Source organism: Microcaecilia unicolor, chromosome 12 (assembly GCF_901765095.1).
Source record: "Microcaecilia unicolor chromosome 12, aMicUni1.1, whole genome shotgun sequence".
NCBI lineage: Eukaryota > Metazoa > Chordata > Amphibia > Gymnophiona > Siphonopidae > Microcaecilia > Microcaecilia unicolor.
Genome location: NC_044042.1, coordinates 87878314 through 87904547, shown reverse-complemented (window position 1 = coordinate 87904547; position 26234 = coordinate 87878314). Strand labels below are relative to the sequence as shown.

The window sequence follows — 26234 nt, the reverse complement described above, 5'->3', positions numbered from 1 at the left end:
AAATCCTACAAAAATGGTATGGGATTTGCATTTCAAACTGTACGAGGACAGACTTGCCGACCTGAACATGTATACCTTGGATTAAAGGTGAAACAGGGTTGACATCATACAGGCGTTCAAATATTTGAAAGGTATTAATCCGCAAAGAAGCCTTTTCTGGAGATGGGAAAGTGGTAGAACTAGAGGCATGAACTGAGGTTGAAGGGGGGGCAGACTCAGGAATAATGTCAGGAAGTATTTTTCACGGAAAGGGTGATAGATACGTGGAATGCCCTCTCGCCGGAGGTGGTGGAGATGAAAACGGTAATGGAATTCAAATATGTGTGGGATAAACACAAAGGAATCCTGTTTAGAAGGAATAGATCTATGGAATCTTAGCGGAGATTGGGTGGCAACACCGGTAATTGGTAAGCAAAACCAGTGCTGGGTAGACTTCTACAGTCTACGCACTAATCGTAACTGAATAGATATGGATGGGCTAGAGTGTAAAGTTTAAGGGAAGTGGTGGCAAGGACAAATCAAACTCGGGTATACATATAAAGTATCACATACCATGTAAAATGAGTTTATGTTGTTGGGCAGACTGGATGGACCATTCAGGTCTTTATCTGCCGTCATTTACTATGTTACTGTGTTACTGTATGTATTTTCTGGGCGCGGCAAAATAGCACTACCGCTGGATGTGCCCAGGCGCCCTATAGTACTTTTGGTTTTGCTGTGAGCTGTTTTCCGTGCTAGAAAATAATTATTTTCTAGCATGGGGGGGGGCAGGGAGTAGGTGTTCCCTACGGTAATCGTGCAGCACAAACACGTTGCCACAAGCTGCCCGATTTCTGCACGAGTAGCGCATAAGCCCTTACCACCTCCTAAATAGGAGGCAGTAAGGGTTCTGGCAGTAGTGGCTGCACGCTAATTTGGAAATTAGTGCGTGGCCATTAATCAAACAAGTTGAAAATCTGGCCATTTTTGAGCCGTGTTAAAAAGTGGCTGAGCATGGTGGAAGCCCATGTGCTATAACTACTGCCGGCCACGTCTTAGTACGGCTTAGTAAAAAGACCCCTTTATCTGTTAGGTATCCGAATAGCGGACTGAATATTACCACTCTCTGGATACTATTGCCAGTCACCATTAAATCTAGATGTTCAGTGCCTGCCACTATCTGCATACCGGCTCTGAATATCCAGATTTGTTACAGCCACAGAAGTCATCATGCAAAACAAAAAGCCAATGGCTGAGGCTGCTTATTGGCCTGTACATAGCTAAGGCTGAATATTGTTCGTGACCTGCTTCAGGAGAACTAACTGCTGTCAAAACAGTTAGTTAGTTGTAGTTAGTTTCTCCTCCTGAAGCAGGTCATGAAACAAGGGGGACCTTGCCGAGGTTTAGGATGTAAAACAAAGCTGCTCGGCACTGCGTGGAAATGTTGGAAGACACTTTGTGAAACCATACACTGTCAGATACGTTTTTTGGGGTATACCAATACAATCCTATGCAACTATAAAATTATGTTACTTCATTGTAAGACTTAAGTAGAAGGGACACCACAAATTTTGTTATTTATTTTTTTTGTAGCTATATAACTTTGGTGAATTAGCTTTTTTTCTTCTGTAGCTTTTTCTTTCAGTTGCAGAGGGTTGTTTTTCACTGATGTTTTTGCAGTTCACTAAACGGGGCCAATGAGAGAAGCCCTTTGATGAGCTGTGCATGTATGTTCAAGTTGAGACTTGAAATTAGCTCTGGGCAGTTGAGGCTCATTTCTTTACTATTAAAGAATAAAAAGGTGGTGGTGCTTTTCTTATGCCTTTTTGGGCAAAGAGAATTTAATAGATAGTATAGTTAATCATTTGTCTTCCAAAAAAATGTATTACTAATTCTCTCACATGTCTGTACTGAAGTCTGATAACCCACTGTCCACCGTGCCATTATTTGTGTTATTTACAGTGTCAGAGCTCCTTCTGCTGGTAGACATCCAGCATTGCAGGAAGTCGCCAAGTTTTATTTATTTATTGTTTATTTATTTATGACATTTGTATCCTGCACTTTCCCGCTAAAAGCAGGTTCAATGCGGCTTACACAGTAATGGGGAATACAGAAAATTGCTAGATAGAGTAAAAATTAACTATAACAGAGTAATAGAATAGATAGGTAGGTGGAGATAGGCAATGGAGAGGGGGGTAAGGTGGGAGATATAGTCTGGGTTGGTGTCGTTGTCTTTAATTTTCCATATTTAAACTCTTTAGTAGTAGAAAATATAATATTCAGCCCAAAGCGATCAGCGGTTTTTAAGGCACTGACAAGTTGAATTAATTCTGGATATTCAGTGCTGGGCCATGTCCAGGCTCCAGCATTGAATATCCAGGTCTGTGCGTCACCTGCAAATTAACCGGGCACTGGCTGATATTTAGATCGCTGTCTGGTTAGCGAATAAACTTAGGACAACCTTTTTGCTATCCTAACTTTATCTGCTTACTTAGCCAGTTAGCGGACTGAATATCGCCACTAGCCAGTTAAGTTCTGGCTCTGCCCAGGTTCTGTCCCCAGACCACTCTGGCACTAAACGGACTGTACCGCAGCATTCAGCATCACAAACCACTTAAGTAATAGTGCTACATCAGCTATGTCGATTATTAAGATCTTCACATGAACTGCTTTTGGTTCCTCGTTCATCTTGCTGATTAGTGAAAACTAGAAATAGAACTTTATTTGGTAAAGCACCAGATCTATGGAATAATCAGCCATCAGGGATTAGAAAAATTACAGATTATATGCAGTTTCGATGTGCTATAAAAACATGGTTATTTCAAAAATATCTTAAACTGATTTTACAGGATATTTTCTAATTGATGTCTTTGAGGGTGTGTTATAATTTTAAAGTGTGATTTTAAATTGATTGTTTTTCTTTTATTTTTGTTGTAATTTGCCTAGAATTTGATCTTGTTTGACTTTTTTTTGGTTTACTTTTATTGTAACCCGCTTAGAACCGGTTTGGTTAAGCGGGATATAAATACTGGATTATTATCATTAAGTGCTGCTGGATGTTGCCAGATGGCCAGCACCAGAGAGGAGGCACTCCAGGCCACTGGTGTACCAAGGGGGGGGTGGGGGCGGTCCGCCCCGGGTGCACGCCACCGGGGGGTGCCGCGCACCGGTCAGCTTCTTTCGTTTCTATGCTCCCTCTGCCCCGGAACAGGTTACTTCCTGTTCCGGGGCAGAGGGAGCATGGAAACGAAGAAAGCTGACCGGCGCGTGGCACCCCCCCAGCGGCGTGCACCTGGGGGGGATCGCGCTGCACTGGGGGGGTGGGCGCTGCACCACATCGGCGATCCGCCCCAGGTGTCAGCCCCCCCCCAGGAATGTCACTGCTCCAGGCCCAATTAAATCCTTTTGAATATTGCACCCTGTGTATTTATTTATTTATTTAGGTTTGTTTTTATTATTTATTGGGATTTAGTGTTATTGCAGTAAAAGTACCGAGACACTCGGGGTAAGGTACAATAGTCAACAAGTAACAACGAAAGGTCACTATTCAAACTGGTTGATATTCAGCGTTGTTTAACCAGCCAGGAACAACTCCTGGCCGGTTAAATAGCGCTTAACCAGCTGAGCACTAATATTCAGCATGAGATAGCTGCAAATATTCAGCGCATCGCCAGCTACGTTTAGCAGCCCAATTGCCCCCCCACCCAAGTAGCAGACCTAACTTTGGCCACTATAAATGTAACCAGACAGTGCTGAATATTGAGTTGGCTGGTTAAGTTTAAACCAGCCAAAAAAGCCCCAGGCAGTGGCATTCCTGGGGGGCTGACACCCGGGGCGGATCGCCGATGCGCCCCGCCCCCGGGTGCAGCCCCCTCCCCCCCCCCCCCCCCCGGTGCAGCGCGACACCCCCCCACCCAAGCGAAAGAACCACCCCCCCCCCAGGTGCATGCCGCTGGGGGGGTGCCGCGCGCCAGTCAGCTTCCTTCGTTTCCATGCTCCCTCTGCCCCGGAACAGGGAGTAACCTGTTCCGGGGCAGAGGGAGCATAGAAACGAAGGAAGCTGACCGCGTGGCACCCCCCCCGGCGGTGTGCACCCAGGTCGGACCGCCCCCACTGCCCCCCCCCAGGTATGCCAGTGGCCCCAGGATATTCAATTCCAGTCACCAGTAACAGCCCTGCATTGAATATCTGGGATTTAGTCAGCCTGCCTCCTGCGGGCTGAATATCATCCAGAAAGTGATTTAACTGGCCAGAAATGGCTGCTGGCCTGTAAAATTACTTGTTCAGGGCTAACGGTCATATTCAGTGGCACTTAACCGGATGGTGCTGCTGAAAATGTCAGGTTAGCACCCAGCATTAAGCCAGATTTTCTTTGGGGGGGGGGGGGCGTTTTGGGGGCAGAGTTATCATTTGGCTGGTTAAGTGACAATATTCAGCAAGGTATCTTCAGAAATAGAACCACATAAAAGTCAGTCCTGCCTTTTTGCAGTTCACCACAGTCAGGTAAGTGCTGAATATCGCACTTAACCGGCTATGGTTTCACCGGCTCTGTATATCTGGAAATTCAACGCCAGAGCCTGGACATGGCCTGGCATTGAATTTCTGGGAATAATGCTGGCAGCACTCAGCAAAAGATTGATTATTACCGCCAGCTGAATATCAGGCCTAAAATGTTGTTGATTTTCTTATTTGAACATCTTGTCAAATCTATGCTGCCAAGTCAGATAGGTAAATGGAGAAGGCAGGAACTCTCTGACCCAATCAACTTGCAGTCTGAAAGTGGGTAAATATTAGATTAGGGGCCAAAAGCACGAAAGAGACTGAGTCAGCTATAACCATCCTGTGCCACACACTGCCTCAGTGACTTCATTACAGGGGCGTAGCTACGTGGGGCCCTGGAGGCATGGGCCCCTGTAGATTTGGCCCTGCCCCCCCCCCCCTGCCACAACCCCTTCAACCCCACCTCCCCCGCCGCCGTCAGCTACCTTTGCTGGCGGGGGTCCCCAACCCCCGCCACCCGAGGTCCTCTTCTCCGGGTTCAGCCGCATTGCTGATCTGCAAGGGCAGGCTTCTGTTTCTGTGAGTCTGACGTCCTGCAAACTCACAGAAACAGAAGCCTGCTCTTGCAGATCAGCAACATGGCCGCACCGGAGAAGAGGACCAGCGGCGGGGGTTGGGGACCCCCGCCAGCAAAGGTACCCGGCGGCGGGGAAGGGTTGGCGGTGGCGGGAAGGGGGAATTGAAAAGGTTGGCGCTGGGGGGGGGGGTGAAAGGTGGTGGTGGCGGTGGGAAGGTAAAAAATGGCAGGGGGGGGGCAGCGGCGTCAGGGGGGCTAAAATGTGCCCCCTCACCTTGGGCTCTGAACCCCCCTCCCGCCGAAGTCTGGCTACGCTCCTGCTTCATTAAGTTGCACTCCATGGACTTGACGTTCTCATTGGCTGTCTGTTTCCTTCTGGAAGGTTTATCAATGCTCGAAGACGAATTCTCCAGCCCATGCTTGATGCCAGCAACCCAGACCCTGCTCCCAAAGCCAAGAAGATTAAATCTCAACACCGGCCCACTCAACGATTCTGGCCGAACTCGATTGCAGCTGGAGTGTTGCAGCAGCAAGGAACTATTCCTAGTGCCAATGCGGATGGTAGGTACATGTGTAGAAAAGGGGTCATCTTGTTATATCTCTCAGAGCTGATTGACCAGAGGTTGTCTGTTGGATCCCTGTATTCTTATTCGAGATCAAGGCTCAGTATGCTGAAATCACACAATACCTTTCCTGAGATCTCTATGAGTAAGATTGCATAAAGAGGGAGTTACAGAATTTTTGCACAGACTGGATACTCTCTGGGAGCTGTATCCTCTAGACAGGACCATTAACTCATAAATAACCAAAAATGGACCAGCTATTACAATAGTCTAATATATTATGGTCTGCTGTTTGCCATATAAACCCACTGAATGCACAACATGATTCCAGACTATGAATAATTACCGTTATGTTGAAATCAACTCTGGTTAAATGGTTCCCAGTGTTATCAAGCATTGGTTTTGCCCATTCCTACCTTAGAAGCTCTAGTGGTCTAGTGGCCTCATCAGGGCAGGAATGATCCCCAGTCACTCCTGCCCATACCGGATCCAATCTCAAAATGGCTGCTGCGACCTCCAGCAGCAATCTGCCAATAAATAAATGTAATAAAATTCCCACTTATTTGGCTTCATTAAAGTACACATATCTAGAAAAGAAGGGCTAAGAAAATAATAAAACAAATAGCAGATAAAGAACTAAGTAAAATGTTAGGAAAATGTTTCATAACTTGGTCTCCTTTGAGAAGTTTCAAAGGATTCATAACTTGGTCTCCTTTGAGAAGTCTTCCTGCTTCAAACTCATACATCCTCACCTCTACCTTTAGTCGTCTCAGATTGATCAGTGACCTCTCTCTCTTCTTTATCATAATTATAATTATCAAGATGTCATTTAGGCCACGTATACAGGTAAATACCTACTTCTCCTGTGGTGACAAGGATTGTATTCACGCTTTGTCATGGATTACTGCCAAAGAGCCCAAAACAACATGGAGGGGCATAATCGAACGGGGTGCCCAAGTTTTCCTGAGGACATCCTCGCAGGACGTCCCCGCGAAGGGGCGGGGAAACCCGTATTATTGAAACAAGATGGGTGGCCATATTTCATTTTGATAATACGGTCGGGGACGCTCAAATCTCAACATTTAGGTCGACCTTAGAGATGGTCATCCCTAGAGATGGTCGTCCCCGATTTTCGGCGATAATGGAAACCGAGGACGCCCATTTCAGAAATGACCAAATCCAAGCCCTTTGGTCGTGGGAGGAGCCAGCATTCATAGTGCACTGGTCTCCCTGACATGCCAGGACACAACCGGGCACCCTAGGGGGCACTGCAGTGGACTTCAGAAATTGCTCCCAGGTGCATAGCTCCCTTACCTTGGGTGCTGAGCCCCCCAAAACCCACTCCCCACAACTGTACAGCACTACCATAGCCCTAAGGGGTGAAGGGGGCACTTACATGTGGGTACAGTGGGTTTGTGGTTGGTTTTGGAGGACTCACATTTACCACCACAAGTATAACAGGTAGGGGGGGATGGGCCTGGGTCCGCCTGCCTGAAGTGCACTGCAGTACCCACTAACACTGCTCCAGGGACCTGCATACTGCTGTCATGGAGCTGGGTATGATATTTGAGGCTGGCATAGAGGTTGGAAAAAATATTAAAAAAAAATCTTTTTAGGTTGGGAGGGGGTTAGTGACCACTGGGGGGAGTAAGGGGAGGTCATCCCCGATTCCCTCCGGTGGTCATCTGGTCATTTAGGGCATATTTTTGTGTCTTGGTCATAAAAATAAAAAAAGACCAAGTAAAGTCAGCCAAGTGTTCGTCAGGGACGCCCTTCTTTTTTCCATTATCAGCCGAGGACGCCCATGTGTTAAGCACACCCCAGTCCCGCCTTCACTATGCTTCTGACACGCCACCGTGAACTTTGGTCATCCCTGCAACAGAAAGAAGTTGAGGACGCCCAAAATCATTTTCGATTATGTCGATTTGGGCAGCCCTGGGAGAAGGATGCCCATCTCCCAATTCGAAAAATGTGCACCCTTCTCTTTTGAAAATAAGTCTGCAAGTGATCCTACTACTACTTCTAATCATTCTGTAGTGCTACTGGACATATTCAACACAGTACACATTATATACAGGTACTTTCTCTGTCCCTAGGGAGCTGACAATATGTTTTTGTACCTGGAGCAATAGAGGGTTAAGTGACTGGCCCAGGGTCATAAGGAGCTGCAGTAGGACTTGAACCCAGTTCCCTAGGATCTTAGTCTGCTGCACTAACCATTAGGCTACTCCTCCACTCAAACCCAGCAAACTTGGGAAAACAGTGTCTTTTTCTTGGTCTGGTATTTCACATACCTTCCCTGAGAGCAAATCATTCAAGACATGTACAGCTAGCATTTATGAGAGAGAAAATCCGCTGGCAAGCGGAGAACTCAAACGCCCCACGGTAAAGACAACAGAGAACAGAAAGTGGGAGAGCGACCAAGGATATCAGAAACTGGAGGATGTTCTTAAAATTAAAGTTTATTAAAGGTTTCGAAGACTCGACACAATGTCGTGTTTCGGCCGTCAGGCCTGCATCAGGAGTCTATAAAAACATACATTTATATACAATGAAGAAACAATAAAATTGCAAAAAATGTATAAAATATATATATACACATATAAAGTAGTATATATGTGTGTACAATAAAGCTATGTATGTAAAGAAATGTGCATGACAATTCTGAAAACAGAAAAATTTTCAGAATTGTACACACATATATACTACTTTATCTGTGTTTATATATATTTTATACATTTTTTTGCAATTTTATTGTTTCTTCATTGTATATAAATGTATGTTTTTATAGACTCCTGATGCAGGCCTGACGGCCGAAACACGACGTTGTGTCGAGTCTTCGAAACCTTTAATAAACTTTCATTTTAAGAACATCCTCCAGTTTCTGATATCCTTGGTCGCTCTCCCACTTTCTGTTCTCAGCTAGCATTTACTGCATATGCTTCATTCCTCTGAAGCTGTAACATAGTAACATAGTAGATGACGGCAGAAAAAGACCTGCATGGTCCATCCAGTCTGCCCAAGACAAACTCATGTGTATACCTTACCTTGATTTGCACCTGTTTCTCCCAGGGCCCAGACTGTACAAGTCTGCCCAGAAGTTTTTCCCACCTCCCAACCACCTGTCCCGCCTCCCATCACCGGCTCTGGCACAGACCATACAAGTTTGCCCTCCCCTATTCTCGCCTCCGAACCACCAACCCCTCTTCCCCCCACCTGCTCTGCCACCCAATTTTAGTTAAGCTTCTGAGGATCCATTCCTTTTGCACAGGATTCCTTTATGCATATCCCACGCATGTTTGAATTCCGTTACCGTTTTCATCTCCACCACCTCCCGCGGGAGGGCATTCCAAGCATCCACCACCCTCTCTGTGAAAAAATACTTCCTGACATCTTTCCTGAGTCTGCCCCCCTTCAATCTCATTTCATGTCCTCTCGTTCTACCACCTTCCCATCTCCGGAAAAGATTCGTTTGCGGATTAATACCTTTCTAATATTTAAACGTCTGTATCATATCACCCCTGTTCCTCCTTTCCTCCAGGGTATACATGTTCAGGTCAGCAAGTCTCTCTTCATACGTCTTGGAATGCAAATCCCATACCATTCTCGTAGCTTTTCTTTGCACCGCTTCCATTTTTTTTACATCCTTTGCAAGGTACGGCCTCCAAAACTGAACACAATACTCCAGGTGGGGCCTCACCAACATCTTATACAGGGGCATTAAAACCTCCTTTCTTCTGCTGGTCACACCTCTCCCTATACAGCCTAGCAATCTTCTCGCTACGGCTACCGCCTTGTCGCACTGTTTCGTCGCCTTCAGGTCCTCAGATACTATCACCCCAAGATCCCTCTCCCCGTCCGTGCCAATCAGACTCTCCCCGCCTAACACATACGTCTCCCTTGGATTTCTACTCCCTAAGTGCATCACTTTGCATTTCTTCGCATTGAATTTTAATTGCCAAACGTTAGACCATTCTTCTAGCTTCTTCAGATCTTTTTTCATGTTTTCCACTCCCTCCGGGGTGTCCACTCTGTTGCAAATCTTGGTGTCATCCGCAAAAAGGCAAACTTTACCTTGTAACCCTTCGGCAATGTCACTCACAAATATATTGAACAGAATCGGTCCCAGCACCGATCCCTGAGGCACTCCACTACTCATCTTTCCCTCCTTCGAGTGAACTCCATTCACCACCACCCTCTGGCGTCTGCCCGTCAACCAGTTCTAAGCCAGGCCACAAAGACTGTTCAGGCTTCTTGCCCATCTGGATTAGTAGCTCTAGGCCTGCCATAGACTTCTTATTACCTGTCTCTGCTTCTTTGACTCTTTTGTCGCCATGGGAGACTCCTACCCCGGTGCTGTCTGCACACTTTTGACCCTCTGTTTGTCCCCTGCTTTCTTCTAGCTTTTCCAAAGATTTTTATTACATAAGAACATAAGAGTAGCCATATTGGGTCAGATCAGTAGTCCATCTAGCCCAGTATCCTGTTTTCCAAACAGTGGCCAAGCCAGGTCACAAGTACCTGGCAGAAACCCAAATCATGGCAACACTCCATACTACAAATCCCAGGGTAAGCAGTTGCTAACCATGTCTGTCTCAATAGCAGCCTATGAACTTTTCCTCCAGGAATTTATCCAAACCTTTTTTAAACCCAGATACGCAAACCGCTATTACCACATCCTCTGGCAAAGAGTTCCAGAGCTTAACTATTCACTGAGTGAAAAAATATTTCCTTCTGTTTGTTTTTAAAGTATTTCCATGTAACTTCCTTGAGTTTCCCCTAGTCTTTATACTTTTGGAATGAGTAAAATATCCATTTACTTCTACACAACTCAGGATTTTGTAGACCTCAATCATAGTCCTTAGTGGAGAGTATGATCTGGTGCGGAAGGTGATGGTGCTGGGGCCGCTTGATAACAGTGATCATAATATGATCGGATTTGATATTAGCTTTGAAGTAAGTATACATAGGAAATCAAATACGTTAGCGTTTAACTTTTAAAAAGGAGACTATGATAAAATGAGAAGAATGGTGAAAAAAAAACTTAGAGGAGCGGCTGCGAGGGTCAAAAATGTACATCAGGCGTGGATGCTGTTCAAAAACACCATCCTGGAAGCCCAGGCCAAATATATTCCGCGTATTAAAACAGGAGGACGGAAGACCAAACGACAACCGGTGTGGTTAAAAAGTGAGGTGAAGGAAGCTATGAGAGCTAAAAGAAAATCCTTCAGAAAATGGAAGAAGGAACCGACTGAAAATAATAAGAAACAGCATAAGGAATGGCAAGTCAAATGCAAAACGCTGAGAGGGACTTAGAAAGGCTAAGAGGGACTTAGAAAAAAAGATTGTGTTGGAGGCAAAAACACATAGTAAACATTTTTTTAGGTATATTAAAATCAGGAAGCCGGCAAACGAATCGGTTGGACCGCTAGATGACCGAGGAGTAAACGGGGCGATCAGGGAAGACAAAACCGTAGCAGAGAGATTAAATGAATTCTTTGCTTCAGTCTTCACCGAGGAAGATTTGGGTGGGATACCGGTGCCAGAAATGGTATTCGAAGCTGACGAGTCGGAGAAACTTAATGGACTGGAGGAGTGGCCTAGTGGTTAGGGTGGTGGACTTTGGTCCTGGGGAACTGAGGAACTGAGTTTGATTCCCGGCACAGGCAGCTCCTTGTGACTCTGGGCAAGTCACTTAACCCTCCATTGCCTGCCGCATTGAGCCTGCCATGAGTGGGAAAGTGTGGGGTACAAATGTAACAAAAATAAATAAAAAAAATAATTTGCTGTAAACCTGGAGGATGTAATGGAGCAGTTCTACAAACTGAAGAGTAGCAAATCTCCTGGACCGGATGGTGTTCATCCCAGAGTACTGATAGAACTGAAAAATTAGCTTGCGGAGCTATTGTTAGTAATATATAATTTATCCTTAAAATCAAGCATGGTACCGGAAGATTGGAGGGTGACCAATGTAACGCCGATTTTCTAAAAATGTTCCAGAGGAGATCCGGGAAATTATAGACCGGTGAGTCTGAAGTCGGTGCTGGGCAAAATGGTAGAGACTATTATTAAGAACAAAATTACAGAGCATATTCAAAAGCATGGACTAATGAGACAAAGTCAACATGGATTTAGTGAAGGGAAATCTTGCCTCACCAATCTACTACATTTCTTTGAAGGGGTGAACAAATATGTGGATAAAGGTGAGCCGGTTGATATTGCGTATCTGGATTTTCAGAAGGCATTTGACAAAGTATCTCATGAAAGACTCCAGAGGAAATTGGAGAGTCATGGGATAGGAGGTAGTGTTCTATTGTGGATTAAAAACTGGTTAAAAGAAAGAAAACAGATAAGGGTTAAATGGTCAGTGTTCTCAATGGAGAAGGGTAGTTCGTGGGGTTCCCTAGGGGTCTGTGCTGGGACCGCTGCTTTTTAACATATTTATAAATGACCTAGAGATGGGAGTAACTAGTGAGGTAATTAAATTTGCTGATGACACAAAATTATTCAAAGTGGTTAAATCGCGGGAGGATTGTGAAAAATTACAAGAGGACCTTACGAGACTGGGAGACTGGGCATCTAAATGGCAGGTGACGCTTAATGTGAGCAAGTGCAAAGTGATGCATGTGGGAAAGAGGAACCCGAATTATAGCTACGTCAATCAAGGTTCCACGCTAGGAGTCATAGACAAAGAAAGGGATCTAGGTGTCGTCGTTGATGATATGTTGAAACCTTCTGCTCAGTGTGCTTCTGCGGCTAAGAAAGGAAATAGAATGTTATGTATTATTAGGAAAGGAATGGAAAACAAAAATGAGGATGTTATAATGCCTTTGTATCGCTCCGTGGTGCGACCGCATCTCGAATATTGTGTTCAATTCTGGTTGCCGCAGCTCAAAAAAGATATAATGGAATTTAAAAAGGCGCAGAGAAGGGCGACGAAAATGATAAAGGGGATTGGCCACTGTTGGAAACAGGATGCTAGGCTTAATGGACTTTTGGTCTTTCCCAGTATGGCACTACTTATGTACTTGTATCTCCCCTCATCCGTCTCTTTTCCAAGATGAAGAGCCCTAACTTCTTTAGCCTTTCCTCATACGAGAGGAGTTCCATCCCCTTTATCATTTTAGTCGCTCTTCTTTGAATCTTTTCTAATTCCGCTATATCTTTTTTGAGCTACGGCAACCAGAACTGAACGCAATACTCAAGGTGCTGATGCATCATGGAGCAATACAAAAGCATTATAGTATTTTCTGTCTTATTCACCATCCCTTTCGTAATAATTCCTAGCATCCTGTTTGGTTTTTTGGCTGCCACCACACACTGAGCAGAAGATTTCAGCGTATTATCTACAGTGACACCCAGATCTTTTTCTTGGTTGCTGACCCCCATGGTGGGACCCTAGCATCAGGTAACTGTGATTCGGATTATTCTTTCCATTGTACATCACCTTGCATTTGTCCAACTTAAATTTCAACTTCCATTTGGACACCCAGTCTTCCAATTTCTTAAGGTCTTCCTGGAATATTTCACAGTCCACCCGTGTTTTAACAACCTTGAATAGTTTTGTATCATCTGCAAATTTGATCACCTCACCTGTCGTTCTGATTTCCATATCATTTATAAATATGTTAAATAGCACCGATCCCACTGTTCACTCTCTTGCATTGAGAGGAATGACTATTTAACCCTACCATCTGTTTTCTGTCCAATAGCCAATTCCTAATCCACACGAGAACCTTGCCTCCTATCCCATGTCTCTTTACTTTTCTTAGGAGTCTCTCATGATGAACTTTATCAAAAGCTTTCTGAAAATCTAGATACCCTACATCAGTGATGGGCAACCTTTTGAGCCTGGTGTGTCAAAGTTCACCAAAAAACCGAGCATAACTCGGGTGGTGTGTCACTTCAAGAAAAATCACTGCTACTAGGACCGCCCCCGGGCCCCCCCTACCCGAGATCGCTGCCCACCCGAGGTCGCCGGGCCCCCCCTCCACCCGCTACCAGGCCCGGAACTAACCTTAAAGCCTCCTTTCACGTTGCAGCAAGCAGCAGCAGGGCAGACCTCTCCTCCTTCCTTCTGTGCTCCGCCCTCGCGGACGTTACGTCAGGCGAGGTCAGGACACGGAAGGAAGGAGTGGCCTGCCCTGCTGCTGCTTGCTGCGATGTGAAAGGAGACTTTAAGGTTAGTTTCCGGGAGCGAGGAGGGAGGGCGGACCACACTGCGGCAGCGCTGCGTGTCATCGAAAATGGCTACGCGTGTCATAGGTTCGCCATCAGGGCCCTACATCAACCGGCTCACCTTTATCCACATATTTATTCACGCCTTCAAATAAATGAAGCAAATTGGTGAGGCAAGACTCATGCTGACTCTGTCCCATTAAACCATGTTGTGTACGTGTTCAATAATTTTATTCTTTATAATAGTTTCCACTATTTTACTTGGCACTGACCTCAGGCTTACCTGTCTATAATTTTCCATTTCACCCCTAGAACCCTTTTTAAAATTCAGTGTCACATTGGCCACCCTCCAATCTTCAGGTACTGTGGACGATTTTAACGACAGGTTACATATTACTATGCTTGAGTTCTTTGAGTACCCTTGGATGTATGCTATCCAGTCCAGGTGATTTACCACTCTTTAATTTGTCAATTTAACTCAGTACATCTTCCAGGTTCACTGAGATTTCTTTCAATTCCTCCGCATCATCACCTTTGAAAACCATTACCGGTACAGGTAGATCTCTTTCATCGTCTTCTGTAAAGACAGAAGCAAAGAATTCATTCAGTTTTTCCGCTGTGGCCTTGTCCTCCCTGAGCGCCCCTTTTGCTCCTTCGTGATCTAACAGTCCCACGGATTCCCTCGCAGGCTTTTTGCTTCTGATGTACCTGAAAAAGTTGTTTCCGTGAGTTTTAGCCTCTGCGGTAAGTTTCTCTTCATATTCTCTTTTAGCCTTTTTTAGTAATGCTTTGCATCTGACTTTCCAGTGCTTATGTTGCTTCTTATTTTCTTCATTTGAGTCCTTTTTCCATTCTTTGAAAGACAATCTTTTGGATGTAATGACCTCTTTTATTTCACCTTTTAACAATGCTGGCTGATGTTTCTATCTCTAGAACAATTTTCATTTTAAAACTATGGGAAAAGAGTTGTGCACTGTGGAAACTAGTTAATAATGCTTGCTTTTTCTCTCTCTTTTTTTCTTCCCCCCCACCCCCTAAGGCTAAACTAGGTCCTGCAGTACCTGCTAGAGGCTATCTGTTAATGCTGTGGTACAAAGTTCAAGTTTTAAAACTAGGGGGAAAAGAGTATGGAGATTAGTTGACAAAGTTTGCTTTTTTTATTGGCCTTGATTGGCCACATTTGTCTCCGTGGCCCCTGTCCCCTTCGAAGTGCATTATCCAACAGTCTCCTGGCTGTAATAACATCATTGTCTGTCTTCCTTTCATTTTCCTCTTTACAGAGCTCCATGCTTCCCTAGTTAACTGCTTCTTATCCCTGGTCTGTTCCCAGAACACATCCACCAAGATCATCTTCTGTAAAGCCGTGTTCCTTTCAAAACAATTTATATGGGGGGGAAAAGTCTTACATTAACTGACTGCCTGAAAATTGCCCTTCTTCAATGCAGCTAAAAGTCCACCTCTGCAGCATATCCTAGACAGTCAGCAGTGAATGGTCCCGATCGACCATCACTGTAAGCAGTTCTTTTTCTTGTCAAGTATCTTGTAGGCTATGGCTTTGACATATACTTTGGCAACTTCTTCTTAGCTTCCATTGGGCAACCGCTTAGTTTCTGGCCGTGGTAAGTTTGTCGTCTGTCCTTCTGAATCTCTTTGAGTGATGCAATCTAGCTCCACTCTTCAACCCCTCTCTCCTATTCCTACCCACCCAGAGTCTGTGATACTTCCATTAAAAAACAAGCACAAAAGGGATTTGCCCACAAAAATATGTATCCCCCCCCCCTTTTTCTGGAAGGCAGCCCTTAGGGATGTGTATGACTGATTCATCCTTCTTATCTTTTGAGAAAACAAAATTGATGACCTATAATAGGTATTCTCTGAACACAGAAAAATATTTTGACCCTTTTCTCATTATGGAGTTGTTCTTGTTGGCTATGAAGTAAGAAAAAGTGGAGTCCACAAGATGGTATGTGCATCAGAAAATGCATGCATTCTCAAATAAGTCTTTCCAGTATTCTCTGAGAGACCATTCCATCTTAGTGCCTGATTTTCTTACATTCACAAGGAATATCTGTACTAGGTAAGCAACTTGTTTTCTCAGAAAAGTGTCTGTCATTTTCTTTGCAGGATCCATTAATATGGAGAACCTGCAGTCCCTGTCTTCTGATAGTGCCACCCTCGCCATGCAGCAGGCTATGCTGGCAGTGCATGATGACTCTCTGGATGGAACAGAAGATGAGGATGAGGAGGAAGACATGGAGGAGGACGATGACATGGAGGATGACGAGGACCTCCAGACAACAAATGTTAGTGACCTTGGCCTGGAACAGAGTGACCCGCTGGAGTAATGCAACTGCAGCCTGGGGTAGAAGTAGGGTGGGAGAGGAATGATACTGTTCCGAAAAACAACAGACTTGTCCCTCTAATCCACCTGCAAGAGAGCATCCCCCACTCTCTTAATGTAACTGTATCTTTGAAACAAGGTGGCATCCTAGGGATTTTTAGAGGAATGCTGGTGTACATTTTATCCTTCTAAGATCTTCATTGATCTTTATATCTTGGGCCAGGTTAATGCCAGTAAATCTTTCTCATGGAGAAGCGCCCACTGTACCTGCACTGGACTGATTCTGCTAAGTGTGGACAAATACAGAGCACACACTGCGGACACCATAGGCTGTGTAAGCTCTGATTTATTTACATGAAGGATATCTGTTTACAGGGGCCACATATTGTGGCTGGTTGACTGGGATGGGAGGGGGTGAATTCTTTTCATTTTGTTTTCCTTTGGAATGGAAGTAGTGAGGGTTTGTTTCCATTTTTTTATAACAATATAAGTGTTTTCAGGGTGAGATGGTTTCTGTATGATTGAATGTGGTTTGGACTTTGGGGTGTCTTTTAAAAGATCTGTTTGCACACATGTGAGTGTATTTGCACAAGAGTGCACGTCACTGAGGAGTTCGACACATACACTTTTTTAGCATAGGAGCAAGTGATAGGTAAAAGTGAGGTAAAATCATTTGTACATCTTCTGGGTATAATGCATCCTACCTTTTCACAGACAATACATAATGCCAAGACAATGAGTGGGTGTGGCCTAAGGCAAGAATGTCTATTTAACAACAAAGGACTGTACATATTGTCCCTGCTGATATAGGAGATTTTTCTTGCTAGAATAGTATCACCACCAGAATTACCCAAACTTAAATCACTATGAATATAATGTATAATGAAGAGAAGTCCTCAGTGTAAATTTATCACACGCCCAAATGTACCATCACAGGCCATATGTGTGCCAAAATCAAACTAAATGAAAGTCTGTTCTACAATGGTATAATTTCCAGTGGATACATAAGTACATAAGCATCGCCATGCTGGGACTGACCAAGGGTCCATTGAGCCCAGCACCCTGTCACCAACAGTGGCCAAAAGAACAAGCAATTTGTCCGGCTCATCCTAGAAATACTGTATTATTCCCTCGTCCATTCAATAACATTCTTTGGCTTTTTCCTCCAGGAAGCCGTCCAACCCTTTTTTGAAGTCTGCTAAGTTAACCGCCTTAACCACCTTTTCCGGCAGCGAATTCCAGAGTTTAACTACGCGTTGAGTGAAGTTTGCTAAATACTATCGGGTCAATATTCAAAGCAATTAACTGGCCAGCACTTAGCCCGTTATTGGCTATCGCAAAAACTGCCAATTTGAGGGTGGTCTGTGGGTGGTCAGCACGTGGCTGGTCAAGTGTCGATATTCAGAACTTCACTGGTAAAGGTTACTGCATAAATAGGATCCCATAAAAACCAGTCCTGTCTTCATGCAGTGTCCCATAGCCGATTAAGTACTGAATATCACACTTAACCGGCGATGCGTTAGTCGGGTCTGGAAACCCAGACATTGCCCAGCATTGAAGTTCTGGTCAAAATGCTGAGAGCTGAATATCGACCCCCCTATAAGTTCAGTGCAAGCGATGAAACTGCTTCCATGTCTGCGGTATTCCAAAGTGTCATAAACAACAATACAAGTAATATTCAAACATGCAGGACTTATCTTTTGAAAAAGGGGCGAATAGTCTTGCAGCATTTGTTTGAATATTACTTGTACTAGCCGTTGAGCCCGTAAAAACGGGCTAGTATAGGACGGGGGGGGGGGGTTTGAAAGGCCCCTTCTCCTCACCGCTGCAAGGCCCCCCTGCCGCCGAGCTCGCCGCTGCCCCTCCAAGGTCACCGCTACGGCCCCCCCCCCTGGAGTCGCCGCCACCCCTCCACCCGGGCTGGGCCCTCGCTTCGCTATTGAAACAGCGCAGGAACGCAGCACACAGCTCAGATGAGCTGCTGTCCTTCTTCTCTGCCTGTGTCACAGGCAGGGAAGGAAGGCCGACGGCAGCTCAGCTGAGCTGTGTGCTGCGTTGGTGCTGTTTCTATAGCGGAGCGAGGGCCCGGCCCGGGTGGAGGGTGGGTGGTGGCGGCGACCTTGGGGGGGGGAAGTGGTAGCGATGGCGGTTTCGTCCCTCCCCTTGCGCAGTAGAGACCCTCTCTGTCCCGCCCCCGTCATCACGTATTGACGCGGGGGCAGGACAGAGAGGGTCTTTACTGCGCATTTGCGAGTGAGTTCGGTCACTTGCCGTTTATATGTTTGATTATTGTTTATGAATACCGCAGACATGGAAGTGGTTTCATCACTTCGAGTGAACTTACAGTATTTAGCAGATTTATTTTATCCACCGGAAATTACACCATCACAGAAAAGTTTGATCTTGGCACAAAGTTTGAGCGTGCATAAGAGTTGCCTGTGATGGTTCATATGGGTGTGAATGACCAAGTCAAATAATTGACAAAAAAGTCACATAAACCCTTCTGGGAGATAGATTTACACTGAGGGCTTGACTTCACTATATATTTCCAGTGATTTATGTTTTGGTATACTTTCCAGCTGTGATAGTATTCTGGTAAGCTTGTACTTTTTGCTGTTTGTTTTGTTTCCCTTACTGGGGCTTTTTTTTTTTTGTGAAATAACAAAGACAGTCCAAAAGGACTTATGTGGCCCGCAGAGGAAGCTAATTGCATGAAGTCATTTCCTACCTGGAGGACATAGGAGCCAGCTCTGTGGGTGCTTGAGCAACCCCAACATTGACCAAATTCCTTCACCTTGTCCAAGTATGGGTAATTTGTGATGGGTTCAGCACCCCCAATTATTGTGAAAGGTTGGCTCCTACGCTGGAGGATATTAACATTCAGCCACATCTCTATATATAAAAGGCACCACCAACGTTCTAAATGAAGCCTCCAGCCAGAAGTGTGAAGGGGGAGATATATCCGGTTTCCCCATGAGTGTCTGCCCCGCCCTCGCTTTCTCTGTAACACAAACAGTGAAGGAAAACACAGCAAAGCACGAAACCAAATCGCTCTCTCTGTAACAGTGAATGACTCAGAGGGGGGAGGGGACAGACAGAACAGCAGGAAACTTAACACTGAAGGACTCGACTCCAAGGGGGGAGGGGACAGACAGCACAGGGGAAGGGAGAGAGGGCAGAGGGCAGGGACACACACACTCCCACATGTACACAGAAGAAAACCTTGCTAGCCCCCGTTTCATTTGCATCAGAAACGGGGCTTTTTTACTAGTAAATTATATTACAGCCAAAGTAAGCTGTTTGAATTTGGAGCAGGCCACAAGCCATATTACTTTAGATGCATAAATAGTAGGTATAATTTTGTATGGATAAGATGTTTGCATAATGGTATTCATTGTACAACATGTAGATTGATCCTGCTGCTGAATATGCTTAGAACTTTATATGGATATCTTATCCATATAAAATAATACAGATAGCTCCATGCTGAAAATTTACCTCAGAACATTCAGACATATTTCTTCTAGTGATGTGGAAGGTATGGAGTGTATTTTCTACAGTGAAATGGAGTCCATAGGTATATCTTACCCTTGACAGAGTCGAAATGAGCATGTCAACCCATTATTGTTACATCCATAATGACATGCATAAGGAAGAGAATGCCTTCCACAGTGATACAGAAAGGATGACCATGTCTACTCCAGTGCCGTAGGTGTGTATTTACTGTGACATGGGTAGGATGGGCCAGTCTTCCCCAGTAACATCTATGAACACATGTATCTACCCCAGTGCTGCGGACAGAACATCTACGTCTTTCCCAGTAATCTAGACAGGATGGATATGTTTTCATCAATAAGAAAGAAGGATTTTCCATGTTACTAAAAATAAAAAAATAGGTGGCTCAAACCAGTTTCTTGAGGCATGAGCTTTCAAGGACCAGAGTCCCACTTCATCAGATGCAACTTCCATGTTTGCATCTCACAAAAAGCCATAAATTCATGCCAGGGAGATGAAAAGTTGAAATCCTGGCAATGTGCTCCTGTTGTTTCCATCCCAGAAACACTTTCTCTCTCCCTCGGTTCCTGCTTCTTCTACATGATGGGAGAAATAATGAGAGCCTTTCTATGCCGTGAATGAGCACAGCTCAGTTTTAGGTCGTTTCTTACAACCAATGAAGGCAGGAGCCTATCTCGATGTAGGAATAAAGATTTTGCTCCACATGTGTGAAACAAATCCCTGTGCATGTGTGTATAGAAGTAATACATATACACTCACGTTCTCAGAAAAACATGCAGAACAGTCACAGTGCATGTATGTACATATATGTATATGTGTGTATATAGAAATATATACACGCATACATGTGAAAGGCATGTTTGCTTTGGATTTAAACCTCTTTTTATGCGAGATTCAAAAGTCTAGCCGTGGATACTTTCTTCTTTTTAAAAGGAATAACAAAGAAAGAGATTGTAAGGCTTTAATCATGTATGTGCAGTAAAACCAGGATTTGCAGAACTGAAAATGGAATGACAGAAGTTGATTTTTTTTTCATGTGATCCCATTGATGTCCCGGTGTAAAGTTCCACCTCTAGCATTGCGCAGAACAAGCAGAGAAGCACAGAGGTGTTCACAGGCCGGGCCACATTTCAGATTCTTCATTACATTTCAAGGCCAAATTTCTGGGCAGGTGTAATGAGTTACAGAGAAAAGGCTAAATTCCCCAAGGAAGAGGCAAGGTACTGTCTGATATATTTTTGGATCATTCTGAAATGTCTGAACAATACAGTATTTCCCCTAAACTAGGATCACCGTAGGACTGCACGTCTTCAGAAATAGGGCGAGACAGTCTTCTTTCACATATAGATTTGATGACCATTTTTCTTGGAGGAAATCAGATACTGATTTGTAGAAACGGTGGAGCAACACAATCTGTCCTCGATAACCTAGTTGGAAACAAACAAAGCAGCTCAGTGTAGATAAAACCAAAGTTTATTGGAAAATATGTGATCTAAAATAGAAAGCCCGACACAGGCCGTGTTTAGCCCAACTGGGCTGCATCAGGGGCTAATAGAAACACATTTTTCTAAATGCACACAATTGTGCCCAGAAGTAACATTGACTTTAAAAAATATATAAGTAAAAGTGAAGTTAATAAAATTATGATGACAAATATCCTCTCAAATACGAAGCAATGCAAAGGGATGTGTCCCACAAAGGACAGGCAGAGGATTCTGGCAGCCTCCGTTAGTAAAAGGTGTTTCTATTAGCCCTTGATGCAGCCCAGTTGGGTGAAACACGGCCTGTGTCGGACTTTCTATTTTAGATCACCTGTTTTCCAACAAAGTTTGGTTTTATCTACACTGACCTGCTTTGTTTGTTTCCATATTGGAGTTTGCGGATCTGCTATCCTGCTGTTTTCTTGGACCCTCAATAACCTAGAGCCAGTTTAAAGTAGCAAAGCTACTGGTTACACAAAATGTTGGCCTACCTTCTACAGCACACCTGTAAGCTTCGTACCGAGGATACTCTGAAGGCCAATGCTGAGAACCCCTTATTTAGTCAGCATCAGGTGCTCATCACATAAGTGATTTTGTTAAATGCTAGGCTGATATGTGCATACATTTTGGCTGTTGGTAATCCTTCTTTGGGTTACTTGTGGTGTAGCATCAAAGGTAATCCAATTTATGTTCCTCGGGTTAAGGGAATAATGTAGTCCAGGTGCTCCAGCTAGAGACGCTTTCTAAATAAAGTCTTCAGGTAAATATGGTCATATTCAAACCATAACTCCAATGCAAATTCTACACACAAAAATAAAAACTGCAGCCATTGAAATATAGTCCAGCAGGTCAGTTTCAAACAGTGAAAATGAATGTTCCCTCCAAGCAACTCCCACATAAAAATATTTGCCATTGCCTTATTTAATACAAGTCCCAGAAGTTTCCAAACAACAGCTTTACAAAATGTTCCAGCATTTTTCCAACAATCCTTGCTCAAAATAGCTGCTGGAATTTTCTGTAGCAGAGTCTCAACATTCTTCTAGCAGTCTTTCAGCATTCAAACAAAATAAAATCATAGCAGTCCTGCATATTTATACCTTTGACTCCGCCCACTGTAGCCCCAAAGATCACTTTTTACAAAATGCTCCCAGAAGAGTATTTCTCTCTCATGTAAACATCTGAGTGCGTTCAGAAAAGTTCAAACACAGAAAAATGCAAAACTGGCGTTTAATCCTAAACCCATCTCGTCACCTTTACCTCTAGTCCCATGTCTTCATCACTCAATGGAGCTTTCTCACCAGCTCCAGCTCCAACAGTCTAACCACTTGGGCTACTCATTTAAAGCAACTGGTGATTTCAGGACGCTACCCACCCACTCTCAGAGCGCTGCCCCTCTGAAACCATTGGTTGTCAGGCAGTTTTCTCCTACTCCTGCTGTCAATTTGTGGCAGTTCTCTGAGTTTTTGCCTTTCAGGCTGGGATGGGGCGTACTCACTCACATTACAAGGTCAGTACACAATCAAAATTTATATTGAGATCAGGCCAGGATTGCTCTGAGGAAGGACTTTGATTTATTTCACTCATAGAAATAGCAGGGATAAAGATATACAGTATATTTTTACCCATGCATGTTTGGTGGTGGCAAGATTTATTTATTTAGTTAGTTAGTTAGTTATAATGACATTTGTATCCCACATTATCCCAGAGTTCAGGTTCAATGTGGCTTAAAATCCAGATAATTTAGTACATACATATTATAATTATAAATCTTCTGATAAAGGAAAAATGTTGAGTAAATCTTCTATGTACAGCCATATGAAACTTTACAAAAATTAGTTTATGAATTATTTTACAAGGTTGTAACAAACATCAAATTATAAGCAGTTATACAGGATAAAGATTCACAGATGACTTAACCCATATCTCCTTTTGCAAGTACGCTGCGACTAAATATTCACCTTTATGAGATTTCAGGACATCATAGAAGATTCTGTCACTTCTTCAAGTTAGAAGAAAACATACCTTACAGGTAGACAAAATGGAGGCAGAAATATATAAGATCTATTGGTGATTTTTGGCAGCATTATTTTTTAAGCACAGAATATGAAAGAGGTGGGCCGCCAGCTGGCTCCAGATTTGCCTGGTAGGTTTTATCAAGTACAGGTTTTACACCATTACATCTAGGAACTTAAAGTCTTGCTTTCCTCAGGGAATGTAATTGAGGAATCGGAGCTAAAATTTCCAGCATGTAATGGGGCAAATCCCGGGCACTATGAGCACTATGGGGTAAATATTTAGCCAGTGGCGGTGAGCATTTTGCTGACCGCTGCCAGCGTTATTTCTGTATACTCAGTGTCAGGCCATGTCCAGGCTTCGGCATTAAATATCCAGTTTATGTGGCGCTGGCTAATACATGGCCAGTTGTGTCAATAGTCATCCATGAGTTGCCGCATAAAGATTGGACAGTGTTTTATGGAGTCCCATTTATGCGGTTACCTTGGCTGGTTAAGTGCTGAATATCGGTACTTAACTGGCCAACTGCTAACTCCGCCTCCCCCCCAGAATGCCCCCGAAATAGCCGGTTTTCACTTAGGGAGTAACAGCTCATTTTCAGCAGAGTTAAGTAATGCCATACTGGGAAAGACCAAGGGTCCATCGAGCCCAACATCCTGTCCCCAACAGTGGCCAATCCAGGCCAAGGGCACCTGGCAAGCTTCCCAAACGTACAAACATTCTATACATGTTATTCCCGGAATTGTGGATTTTTCCCAAGTCCATTTAGTAGTGGTTTATGGACTTGTCCTTTAGGAAACCGTCTAACCCCTTTTTAAACACTTAAGTGCCACTGAAAATAAGTGGATAGCCCTGAACAAGTGATTTAACTGGTCAGCGACTATTTCCAGCCAGCTAAAAATTGTTTTGAAGATTGACCAGTATATTTCAGTAAAGCAGCAGTGAACCTGCTGCACAAAAAAAGCATTCTATACATGAAGCATTAAAAAAAAAATCATAATATGGTAAAGGAGTCTGTTAGCCATAGTTTGACAATATCAATCATTTATCCCTATGTGCAAACCCCACTGCCTCATGCACGGCATTTATCAATCTATTTCACCACAAAGTGTTCATAAAAGGCAAAAGTGAAATCACTTCCGTTAAGCAAAACAGATCCCAAAAGCCAAAAAAGGAAATAGGTATCCCTACAGAGCAAACCCAATAGAGATAGACTTGACACATGTTCATCTGCTGGACACCAAAGAAGTGGATAAAAAACCAGGAGTCCCAGAGACTGGATCGCAGTGAAGATGAACCAAACTTTATTAATCAGTATATTGACTCAATATACTGATTAATAAAGTTTGGCTCATCTTCACTGCGATCCAGTCTCTGGGACTCCTGTTTTTTTACCTACTTCTTTGTTGTTTTGTGATTATCCGTGGGACTTTGTTGAGTTCTCCATGTTTGTGGATTCTCTACTCATCTGCTGGACACAAAATAAACTTCTGAATTTGCATTTTGTAGAACAGTTTTCTATGTGGAACCTTATTTTGGCACCAGGTTTCCTCACAGTGTGCCATTTTGGTCTATGCCTACTCGTTTAGTACAAAACAGATCACACCATGCAGCTCCAAGATTCCTATACAACATGGAACACAGAAAGTTAATTAGTTCCCTGGTGCATCACAAGGTCCCATCACCAGCCACTGCTTCAGTCTATGTCTGCTTCAGGGCAACTTCCACAAATGCCAGATGCCCATCCTCTAAAGATACCTGTTCTTCCAGTTTTAAAAATGCCAGTACATAAAGCTGACTGAAACCAAATTGATGCTACTATCTCATCTGTCACCACTTTGCCAGTACTGCAACTATTGCTTGCAGTGTGACTAGACAGCCTTTCCACATATAGAGGATCTTTTGTTGGACATTTGTAGTGAAAAATGTAATTGAGAAGGAAAGCCAGTGCTGGCTGGACTTCTATGGTCTGTGCCCTAATTGTGGCTGGAGAGATTTGGATGGGCTAGAGTGGGCTTCGATGAGCACTTCAGTGGTTGGAGAATAAGGCTAGTGTAAGGTACACTTGTACATTCTGTGACCTGAAAATGGCAAGGACAAATCGAGATCAAGTATGCATATGTAGTATCACATCATATCTTATGCTATGAGTTTATCTTGATAGGATGGAATGTACAGGTCCTTTTCTGCTGTCATCTACTATGTTAGTATGAAGGTAAGGCTATATGGTTGTTCGTGGTCTTTGGAGGGAGACCACAGCCCATTGCAGCTGGCTTAAGGATCTTAGGAGAAGGACCCCTCCCCCTAAATGAAGACAAAAACATGGATACAGGAGAGAAAAGAACTACCTGAGGAGAAGATCATTTGTTCCCTGGTGTTTCATAGAGGTGATGTATCCAAACGGGTTGGATATATTCATAAAATGAGAGGGATGAACCTTCTATTGTGGCAACTCAAGTTTGATTCTTTAAGCTGACCTGTTCCTGGGTCTGGGGTAGGAAACAACTGGAGAGGCAATCTTATAGCCCTTGGGGGAAGGAATTTCCAACCATTGTGTAACAGTGATGTGGGGGGGGGGGGTGCAATTTTATAAACCATTTCTCATGTGGATGGAAATTAGTTCATATAAAATAGTAACTAGGTATAAAAGTACACACTGTGATATGATGGTGTGTACAGGGGACAGAGTTTGGGTGGAGCATGGGTGGTTGTTGCAAGAAGACACAGAGATTATGTTTAAATCATTTTTATTGAAGCCAAGCATAAGTACCTAATAAACCATAACTCAGAACTATAAACTTTTGTGCCCAGTATGCTGTCAGTATGACTTTGATAGACTCTGCAAGGTAGCATGTCACAAAAGTTTGTGCAGGGGTATCACAGCAGACTGATTCTGGTCTCTTCTTAACACTGTAGCTAGGGATTCTGTCACCAAAGATTTGCCCATGTTGGGAATTATAGAGTGTATAAAGGTGTGTGTTGGGGGGAGAGGGGGGCAGGAAATGGTAGCTGAGCAGGTGCTGCTCCCCTATCATTACTGCTTGCCGTGTGCCTACACTTTCCTCTGCTTCATTCCCACTGCTCCT

The 26234-nt window shown here is 43.9% G+C and overlaps 1 protein-coding gene across 7 annotated transcripts in view; it reads left to right on the top strand.

Moving 5' to 3' along the window:
• PKNOX2 (PBX/knotted 1 homeobox 2) overlaps positions 1-17927 on the top strand; it is a 765290-nt gene extending 747363 nt beyond the window's left edge. For 6 of the 7 annotated variants that reach the window (XM_030220835.1, XM_030220833.1, XM_030220836.1 and 3 more), the window contains 3 exons: positions 5439-5617; positions 15922-17146; positions 17405-17927. In XM_030220835.1, the coding sequence (XP_030076695.1) occupies positions 5439-5617; positions 15922-16142 (400 nt within the window). In that variant the 3' untranslated portion in view covers positions 16143-17146; positions 17405-17927. Of the gene's footprint in view, positions 1-5438; positions 5618-15921; positions 17194-17404 lie in introns of those variants that run through there. The other variant, XM_030220831.1, reaches the window with a different exon arrangement.
• Positions 17928-26234: the final 8307 nt, after the last annotated feature.